General features: G+C 42.0%; 1 protein-coding gene across 1 annotated transcript; it reads left to right on the top strand.

The window, feature by feature from the left end:
* Positions 1 to 6772: 6772 nt before the first annotated feature.
* Positions 6773 to 10426, top strand: LOC103650038 (bisdemethoxycurcumin synthase). Its single transcript, XM_008675707.3, has 2 exons — positions 6773 to 7063; positions 9209 to 10426. The coding sequence occupies exons 1-2, from the start codon at positions 6850 to 6852 to the stop codon at positions 10183 to 10185; spliced, it is 1191 nt and encodes a 396-aa protein (XP_008673929.1). The 5' UTR covers positions 6773 to 6849; the 3' UTR covers positions 10186 to 10426.
* The last annotated feature ends 782 nt before the right edge of the window (positions 10427 to 11208 follow it).

Below are 11208 nucleotides of genomic sequence, written 5' to 3'. Positions count from 1 at the left end.
CATAGCATGATGACGATACACGAAACAGCGCGCGCGACCAGCGCGAGTGACGCACGAATCAGCACGCGACCACGAGTACATCACGCACGAACAACGCGCAGACAACACGTGAACGATGCGCGAAACAGCACGCGGCCAGGACGAGGAAAACTAAATAGGTGACGCGTTAAATAAATAAAGAGTAGTTTAGTTAATATCAGTCATGTTAGTGTTTATTATAGAAGCGCAAGTTGAACACTACATATTTAATCTAATTGGAATATTAATCTAATAAATATTAGTCGAGTAAACCTTAAGTTAATTATTTAAAATATGTGACCTGACAAACTAACGTTATTAACTTGAGTGCTTATACGCCAGAACACTTTATTATCACGCGCAAACGTCGTGCGACACACGTGATTAACACGCGAGATACGCGCGACACGCGAATCAGACGCGCGGCACGAGCGCGCTAAGGAATGTCGACGACGCGCAAACAGTGCGCGAATGACACGCGAACACGCGCGTGACAACGTGCGAGCAGTACGATAGCGTGCGAATAATGTGCGACGACGCGCGACACACGTGACATAGCGCGCGGACAACGCGCAGCGATGCGCACGATCCGCACGCGCGACACGCGAAGACAACGCATGGTGACGCGCGCAAAACAGCACGCGCGACACGCGGGGATCACTAACCAACATCGCCTTTATAATAAACAAGTATTAATTAAAAACATTCAAGTAGGCATAATCATATTAACAAGTATTTGTAAAGCAGAACTAAAATTATAAATTGATTTAAGTAGCTTGCTACTTTACTAATTATAGGATAAGTAAATAAATAATCACTTAATTAACTAAAACATGTATCATGATAAAAATAATGTTACTAATACGTAGACAACGAGATTACGAAGTTAACACGAATGAAACAAATCGAAACAGATTTAAGACGTAATATATATATATTGAATATTTTATATCTCGCAGGTTAAATGGAATGATTGGTCAAAAAAAGGTCACTGCTACAACGTGAAACATCCATACGGACCAACCAATAATTTAATTACTTAACTAAAACATGTGTGGTGGCAACATATATTTAACGTGTCTACACAAGATCGCTGGACAGTTAATGTATAATTAATTAACCAACCTAGTCGACTTTACGCGAGGAATAATAATAACGTGCGCAAAACACGCGACGCGAAATCGGTACACACGACGCGCGGGGCAGACAAACGGTCTCGTGGGGGGTAGACGCTATGTCTAGGGGTAGACGAGGGCCTAGGCTATGGTGTGGGTGCGGCAACGTGCGCGCGAGCACGGCACGGTGTTGTGGTGCGCAAAGCACGATCAACGGTGGGACGAGAGCTAACGGACGTGTGCACGCAGAGCTTGCCGAGAGCAGACAGGCATAGACATGAAACCATTCTCACTGTGGGGTGGAGTTCAGACGACAAGACACCTGCCCGACGACGGCGAGGTTGCTGCTATGCGATAGAGACTCGGACGTGGTGAGTACGCGGCAACAAACACATGGTTCCGATGAGGTTGTTTCAACGGCGAGCTCCTAAGCGCGTCGTCGTGGCTCCAGGACGTGAGGCCGGATGTTGGGCATGGCGCCGAGGCCTCCGGGCATGAGGCGAGGCGATGCGACGGTTTGGCGAGGTGCTCGGCAAGCTGAGAGCGGTGCAGCAGGGCCCTCGGTCGAGGTTGGGCGCCGGAAAAAGGAGGGAGCAGGAGTGCTGGGCAAGCTGGCTGCCGAGTTCTTGCGTCGCGGGTAAGAGATATGGTTAAAGGAGACGATGGGGGCGCGTGGGCCGAGGGAGGAGCGACGACTGGGCACAGTTTTCCCATTTCTTCGCGTGGTGGGTTGTTGACGAGGAAGACGCGGGGCACCAGTGGGGCATCGTGCCTGGAGCTGAGGGTGAGCCCACGACCAGGGGCATGGTCGAGCGCGACATTTGTGCCCCATGCGCACGCGTGCGACAGAGTGGGGGCATGGCCTGGAAGCCGAGCGGAGGGAGAGTGGCGCGACGGCGACTGGGAGCGCGCGCGCGCAGGCGGCTAGGGTTTGGGGCACGGCTGGGCCACGGGAGTTGGGCCGGACAGGCCGCAGGGAAGGGGGGTGTGGCGCGCTGGGCCTACGGGGGAAAGGGCGCGCCGGTGGGCCGCGGGAGCTGCTGTAGGCGCTGGTCCAAGGTGGGCTGGGCCGCACGGGGAAAGAGGGGGGAGCAGGCCGTTTCCCTTTTCTTTTTCATTCTCTCTTTTTTTATTCCTTTTATTTAGATATAATTGCATATTTATACCCGTATGAATGCACTTGTTCTTTTTAGGTCACGACAAAATAATTTAAACACGATAGCGAACAAAGCCACGCTTCGGCATGAAATGCAACAACCAAGGTTTTTTTTCTAGGGTTTTATTGTACTACGCTAAAAACCTATACATATATATATAATAATAAAGTTAATGTCCATTATCTAGGAAAAAAACAGAAGAAAAGCAAGTAAAGAAGAGGGTAACACTTGAATTCGGTGGATATTAGAAAAGAAATTTTATACCCCAAATTCAGAGTGTTACAGAGGTGCTCTCCATCCGAGCCCTAGGTGAGTGGGGCCTCATCTCAAGTACCAGCCCACCAAAGAAAGTTTATGTAGGCGCAACCGAACGACGTTCCGGTTTCCATTTCCTGTTGTTGCTTGAGGCCGGTCGGCGGTGACTGACACCATGAGTCCGTGAAGCACATTCGGCACGCCGGCGAGTGACGTGAGTGCGTAAGACGGTGAGGGACGTGAGTGGTTGTCTGGCTAGTGTGCTAGGCTGCTAGTTGTTCTTGTCATCTGGTGAGGTGCGATGTCCTAACTTGTACAATATAGTTTGTGAGTTTGTTTATAAGTTTATCTCCTAACTTGTTTGCATGTTTCAATCAGACCGATCAGAGACGGTAAAACAAATTTCTACGCTGTGCATACTGTTGTCTATTTAGTTATTAGACTTTGTTAAGGCCTAAAAGGATAGATAATACTGGGACTAGAGTTCATTCTTAATGGTAATAATTCTACGAATTTATGTACTTCTCATTTGATATGAACAGTATTTTAAAGATGTTTATAGAGTGTTTATCGATAGTTTATATACACTATACTTATGTATAATATTAGTATTGAAAAGAGCCTCCATTACAAGTTTAGCCCTACGCCTCTAAAATGTCATGACCGGCACTGATTGTAAATATATTGGTCACTTGTAAATATAAGTTGACTATTAATATTCTTTGCATGTATATTTTTCCCATAGAAGGGAACACCTCAAAGGTCAAGGCACAATGAACATATGTGAGAACATGTGTCGGTTCGTCATGAAAGAAATTGTTTACTTTGATGAAAAATATCATGATGTTATATTTCAGTTAGCAAAGCCAAAGTATAGAGATTTTATAGATTTTCTAGGCTACAACTGAATAGAGACGACTATTAGAAGATTCATGTAACTTGTTATAAGCCAAAAACTTTGTTGTATTTATATGTAATTCTATGGTTGGTGTATATACATGGGTAGGTGACTGCGATAGAATCAAGTAATTATTATTTTTTGATGGATGGAAATATTGTTGCATGTGATGTATATTTGGATATGTAATTATAGTTTGTTAAGAACAGATAAGGTGTCTCTAGTAGATATGGTAAAATAGGGGATGCATAACTGTATATAGCACTGTTTGATATTGTTTCTAGAGTGAAGTTTAAATAAAGAATGAGATAGGGGATATGATAGGGATCTATTTGATATAGCCTAATACGGTGGAAACATTTTAAAATAACTTGCAGAGGCAGCAGGTTTTTTTAAAAAAAAAACTTTTTACAAAAATATATTTACACGTGTGGTTTTCTTAAGGGCATGTACAATCCTAAGCTCTTAGTACGGTTTTTCAAATATAAGAGACATTTAAGAACTGTATGATATAACCTTCAGTCCATAGATAATAAATACAGTCAATATATAATATATAAAGAGTCATATAGAGACGGACTCTTCACTCTTTATTTTTTTAGTTAGCTCACTAGAGATCTCTTAAGAGACTCCTCATTTAGTTGGATTGTACATGCCCAAAGCAATCATGAGTGTATGTACTTTTACACTGACGGTTCTCTCTTAATAAGGGCCCGTTTGTTTCCCCTTGCTAAACCTTAGTACTACATTTTTTGTAAAAATTTAGCTACTAAAAAACAAAAAGGGTGGCTAAAAGTGATGTGCTAAAGTTTAGCATTCATTAACACTTTAGCTCCATCAAAACTGCTAAACTATGCTAAAACGGGTCCCAACTCTATTTTACATTGAATAGCCCTTTCTCTCTCTACCACCATGGTCCTGTGCTCCTCGTAGACCCAAACAATACTCAAGTGCTAAACACTAGTACAAAGAAGCTCTATAGTAACGATTGTGAACCTATTTTCACTTGCGTTTCTTAGAACCGTTGGTGCTAGGGGCCAGTAGAAATCATCATTTTTACAGGCGAATAACTGAGGACCGCTAGTGAAAATCGATTTCCACTCGCGGTTGAGTTAAGAAAACTGCCAGATTTCCACTAGCAGTCGACATAATAAAACCGCTAGTAAAAATTATTTTTAGAAACATTAAACGGGTTTTATAAACAACAAAAAAATTATTTAAGAAGAGGATTCAGCCCACCCCACCCGCTCGAGCCTCGGTCACAAGTCGCGGCCGATTGTTACGAATTGTAGCCCTTTCTCTCTCTACCACCATTGGTCTTGTGCTCCTCGTAGACCCAAACAATACTCAAGTACTAAACACTAGTACAAAGAAGCTCTATAGTAACGGTTGTGAACCTATTTTCACTTGCGTTTCTTAGAACCGTTGGTACTAGGGGTCAGTAGAAATCATCATTTTTATAGGCGAATAACTGAGGACCGCCAGTGAAAATCGATTTCCACTGGCGGTTGAGTTAAGAAAACCGCCAGATTTCCACTGGCAGTCGACATAATAAAACCGCTAGTAAAAATTATTTTTAGAAACATTATATGGGTTATATAAATAACAAAAAACTATTTAAGAATAGGACTCAGCCCACCCCACCCGCTCGAGTCTCGATCACAAGTCGCGACCGATTGTTAGGAAACGAACCACCAACCTCACCCTCGTGCATACCCTTGGCTAGCACTCCGCCTATGACATGCTTTGTGTCTAGTTTGTAATTTTTTATCCACATATTACAACCAACTGAGTGTAAATTACTTGTTTGAGACCGTAAACGAATTCAAATAAAAAAAAGTTGTATACTACAAAGTTGACTAAATTTTAAAGTTCTACAACTTTCATTTTGACACTTTTTCATCTAAGGCAGTTTGTAAAATTTAAATTTTAAATTTAACATAATTAGACTCAATTTTTGAGAATCGAAATGAGTTCAAATAAAAAGTTGTCATCTACAAAGTTTCATAACTTTCAGAGATCTACAACTTTTATTTTGGTGATTTTATCATACGAGGTCGTTTAAAAACTCGAAAATTTTATGGATAAAAATGATTTATAGCGGCAGTTTCTTAAGAAAACCGCCACTAGAAATTGATTAATACAGTCGGTTCCTTAAGAAAACCGCTACTATAAATCATGGATTTTTACAGACGGTTTTCTTAAGAAACCGCTTGTAAAAATACGATTTTTAGTGGCGGTTTTTTTTTAAGTAACCGACACTAAAAATAGCACATACTGTTAATAACTGGATCCGCCTGTAAAAATATATCGCCTTGCAAACTTTGAGCCTTTTTCTACTAGTGAAAGTTTAGAAAATTTAGCATATTTGCTAAATTTTACCGGGTACTAAATTTTAGCACTGGGAAACAAACAGTCTCTAAGAAACTGTTAAATACAATTGTAATGGTGATTCTGCAGTCGATGTCGGCGAAGCTCACGATTTTCCCTGCCTTTCACACTGGTGGAAACTGGAAATGGCATTACAAATGTCTTTGGAATCTGCGTACACAGCTTCGCTGTACTAGTACGTGGTAGAGCAGGTTTTTAGAGCTTTCAGATCGAGACCATTGCCAAACTTGTTAAGACGGTTGTATCCAATAATAATAATAGTTAGTGATATTTGGTTTATAATGTTTAGTCTTTTTATTTTATTATATTTTAATCTCTAAATTATTAAATACAGAAACTAAAACTATATTTCAGCTTCTGTATTTATTAATTTAGAACTAAAATATAATATTAGCCCCTAAAAATCAAACACCTATTTACCTTTTACTCTGTTTGTTCCAATTTATAATTTGTTTAACTTTTTTATTCTAACTTTAAACAGCTTATCTTATTAAAAAATAGTTATTATTATTTTTTACTTTGATAATATTTAGCATATAATATATTATATAATATATTTTATGTATGACTTTGAATTTTTATTTTTTTCTAAATTTTTTGAATAAGACAAGCTAATTAAATTTGGTAAAAAAGTCAAACAAATTATTAATTAGAATAGAGGGAGTAGATAACAATTGGAGCTCCTATAGCTGGGATCACGGTGGAGGCTCAGCAGTCAGCACGCATCAGACGGCACTTGATCGCTTTGGTTAGCTGTACCAAGGACTAGGCTCCTCCGGTGCAAGCACACATGATTGGTTGGGTGCGCTTGCAATCTAGCCAGGCTGAGCATTTGCACGAGCGCAACATGGCTACTAGGGGCCTGGCTGGCACATGTAGTCCTGGCTACCGAGGGAAGGGAACCAATCGCACCCTTTATAAATAGGTTGCACATAGCCAATCTACCTTGCCTTGCCACTCCCATCTCTCTCATTTCGCTACTTCATCCATCTCGCCTCCGGTTCGTCTACACAGTATGACGTCGCTGCTGCTGGTCAGCCAAATAGCGGCGGTCGGCCTCTGCAGCGACAGAAGGCGAGAGCTGCGTGCCGACGGCCCAGCCACCGTGCTCGCCATCGGGACGGCGAACCCGCCCAACTGCGTGAGGCAGGAGGAGTACGCGGACTACTACTTCCGCGTTACCAAGAGCGAGCACCTCACTAGCCTTAAAGACAAGCTCAAGAGGATCTGTAAGTATTTAACTGCATGTTTGGTTACAAGACAGCCGTGACACGGCCATGTACTCGTCCGTCTAATTTTGACAGACAGATAGTGGCTGATTGGTTTAGTGCGCCCAGTTCCACGCGAGTCTGGCCGGCTAGGTAAATAACTTCTGAACGACTTATTATTATAACCAAACAGGCCCTCAGTCAAAGTCAACACACGCGATAATTCAGAATGGAACGGTACGGATAACCAATCATATGGATAGAGACAACACTGAGATAGTCTAGTCTTAATTACTAATCCTAAACTAAACAGTGTTATCTAACGAAACATTCCATCCCACCCGGTCTTATTATTATAACCAAACATATCTTAAGGATCCCTTTAGTTTAGCTTTGCATCTTAGGTTCATGTTTTGGAATCTGAAATTTAATTGAAAGGGCTCCAGAGGGAGAAGAGATTTTAAAACACAGTAATTCATTTAGCAATCCCTTGGATCCCAGATTAACAAGCAAAATTACATATTCGATATTTTCTCTTTCTTTTTATAAATCATATGTTCGATCTTTTCTCTTTCTTTTATTCACACTCTTTCTTTGTATTGCTTATATAATATCACTGTTTATATTATTAAAAATTTTGTACTATTTAAATATATTTTGTATTAGTTATATAATATCACATTTTATTTGAATCAACTATATCGGAAATGAAAAAAAACTTTTTTAAAATTATCATCAACGTATCTATCTGATCAATTAACATATATATAATAAGTAATATTACATGATGTCAGAAACATAACCAACATCTCTTTTATAAATCCACAACCGTTTCAGCCGAACAACTTTCAGCTATAGCTGATAGCTAGAATCAAATTTCTAGGAATGAATGAACCGTAAGGACCCTAAGTCGTTATAACCTTGTCAAATAGACAAAGCATAATTATAGAGAAAACTATAAATATTATTTTATTATATAAATTTGATTGAATTTAGGATGCTGCAACTGTCAAAGAAAATGTGAAAATTATCTATGACACACTGACAAAAGAATGGTTTCAGTTGTGGGACACCGAAAATAGCACTATTTATTAGAAACACACCAAGAAATGTTGGTAATTATCAATGACATTAATAAAAAATTTTAACCGCTACAGTGTGCCGATGATAATCATTGTACCACAAATAATTTTCTCAAGAAAAAATTAGAATGACTCGGAGGGAGTGTATAATTGTGCATGCAATTTTATTTGTTACCTTTCTTGAGCTACTAAAACCAATTTATCTTGTAATGAATATATTCTAGGCCATGGATCAACAACACCCACCAACATATTTGTATTAAATAAGGACGAGCAGTATGATTGTTGAAGCATATATCTAAATATCTAATATAAGTTCAAGTACACTCAATTATAAGTCACACTCTAGTTCACGTGTAATCAAAGCAAATGCCACTAGGGCACAGCCGATTTTTAGAGGAGGGCAGGAGGCATGAGTGTTTTCCATTTTCATTTTGAGAGGAAGACAAACAAATGGTCTCGATCTATTAATGATTATTTCCAGAGAAAGACAGTAATTCTGGTATAAATTTTGTGTTTATCCGAGACTATATTAAAAATTACAGATTATCTCTACTTTTATATTTCTTTACTACTTCCTCCATTATTTTTTATTTTTTATTTGTCGCCGTTAAGTTTAAAAATAAACTAGTGGACGAAAAATATTCGAAAACGAATGTAATACTATATACAACATCGTTTCGACGGTCATCCTACGTTATACGCGAAGCGCGCAGGTGTATTTCTCTCTCCTTAAGCGCATCCAGCATTTATCATATTTCATCACATATCTCATTAGCTCTTTCAAGTCTCACTTAATAAACAATGCAAATATTCTATTTTATATGATCTACTGTGCACAACCTTACAAGTGGACCGTTAACTCGTAGATAGACCGTGAAAACTCTAAGCCCAACATGACAAGTAGGCGGGACCGATAAGCCTCCATTTTCTAGAGACGGGTCTTTTTTTGGTAGAGACGGGCATTTGCTTGATTGCCGATGTGACCATTTAATAGAGACGGTCCATAGATGTGTTTGTCTCTATTATCTTTCCTTCATCAGTCGGTGATGCAATATACATTAATGGATCGTTTTTTCTCCAGGCCACAAATCGGCAATCAAGAAACGCTACTTCCACCACACGGAGGAGCTGCTACGCGGCCACCCTGCATTCATCGACCGGTCCATGCCATCGTTACATGAGCGGCAGGACATCATGGCTAGTGCCGTTCCCGAGCTCGCTGCCGCAGCCGCAGTTGACGCTATCGCCGAGTGGGGGCGTCCAGCCACGGAGATCACGCACCTCGTGGTGACCACCTACTCCGGCGCCCACATGCCGGGCGTGGACTGGCTCGTGGCCTCACTCCTCGGCCTGCGCCCCACCGTGCGCCGCACCATGCTCTACATGAACGGCTGCTCCAGCGGCTGCGCCGCGCTCCGTCTCGCCAAGGACATGGCCGAGAACAACCGCGGCGCGCGCGTGCTCGTGGCCTGTGCCGAGGTCACGCTCGCCATTTTCCGCGCGCCCCACGAGGCCCACGTCGACACGCTCATCTTGCAGTCACTGTTAGGAGATGGCGCGGGCGCCGTCATCGTCGGCGCCGACCCCGTCTCCGTCGAAGAACCGGACTTCGAGATGCTGTCCGCCTCGCAGACCACGATACCGGAGACCAAGCATGTCGCCGCCGGCCAGCTCTGTGAGGATGGGTTACACTTCAACCCTTCCAGGGAGATCCCGTCCCTGGTACGTGAAAACATAGAGCAGTGTATGGTTGACGCTCTATCGCTGCTCGGCATCGGCGGCAGCTGGAACGACCTCTTCTGGGCGGTCCATCCGGGTGGACGCGCCGTCTTGGACAGCGTCGAGGAGGGGCTTATGTTGGAACCGCACAAGCTGGAAGCGAGCCGCCGGGTGCTGAGTGAGTACGGGAACATGTCTGGGCCGTCGGTCATCTTCGTGCTTGACGAGCTCCGGCGCCAGCAAGAGAGAAAGGGGATGGGGGTGATTGTTGGCTTGGGGCCAGGAGTAGTTGTCGAAACCATAGTTTTGCAAGCAACGGATAGCCAAAAGAAGATTTAGGCTCTCTTTGGCACGTACCCCTTCCGTCTGCGGCACTAGCCGTTGAACTCTGAAATAATGTTGTCACTAATATATGGTGCTACACAGAAGCCTTATAGTGGCAATTCTATAGCTATTTGCACTGTCGTTGTTCAGTGCCGTCAGTGCTAGGGACCAATAGAAATCGGCCTTTTCACTGGCGGTTGTTTTGCAATCGCAAGTGGAAATAACATTAGCACTGACGGGTTGTTTAAGAAAACCGTCAGTGAAAACAACATTTGCACTGACGGTTTTCTTAATTAATACAACCGTCTACGTAAATAACATTAGCACTAGCGGTGTGCTTAAGAAAACCGTCAGTTCTAATGTTATTTCCACTAGTGATTTTCTTAACACTCCAATTGCGGTTCACTTAACACTACCGAAAGTGTAAATAACTCTCTTTGTGGCACGTACCGCTTCCGTCTGCGGCACTAGCCGTTGAACTCTGAAATAATGTTGTCACTAATATATGGTGCTACACATAGTGGCGATCCTAAAGCTATTTGTAGTTGCGTTTTTCAGTGTCGCCAGTGATAGGGGCCAATAAAAATCGGTCTTTTCACTGGCGGTTGTTTTGTAACCGCAAGTGGAAACAACATTAACACTAGCGGGTTGTTTAAGAAAAACCGCTAGTGAAACAACATTTGCACTGGCGGTTTTCTTAAAACAGCCACATGCGTAAATAACATTAGCACTAGCGCGGTGCTTAAGAAAACCGTCAGTGCTAATGTTATTTCCACGGGCGGTTTTCTTAACACTCCAATTGCGGTTCACTTAACACTATCGAAAGTGTAAATAACTCTTTTCCACTGACGGTTCACTTAAAAGAACGACCATCATTTTCACTGGCGGTTTACTTAAAACAATCACCAGTGTAAATAGCTCTTTTCCACTGACAGTTTTATTAATTGAACTGCCAGTGTAAATAGCTCTTTTGCACTGACGGTTTAGTTAAGTGAGTCGCTAGTGTGTATGATATTTCCACTCGCGGTTCACTTAAAA

The sequence above is a fragment of the Zea mays genome, chromosome 3, assembly GCF_902167145.1.
Source record: "Zea mays cultivar B73 chromosome 3, Zm-B73-REFERENCE-NAM-5.0, whole genome shotgun sequence".
Classification (NCBI taxonomy): domain Eukaryota; kingdom Viridiplantae; phylum Streptophyta; class Magnoliopsida; order Poales; family Poaceae; genus Zea; species Zea mays.
Note: the sequence above shows the minus strand (reverse complement) of the source record. Positions and strands in the feature narration are given on the sequence as shown.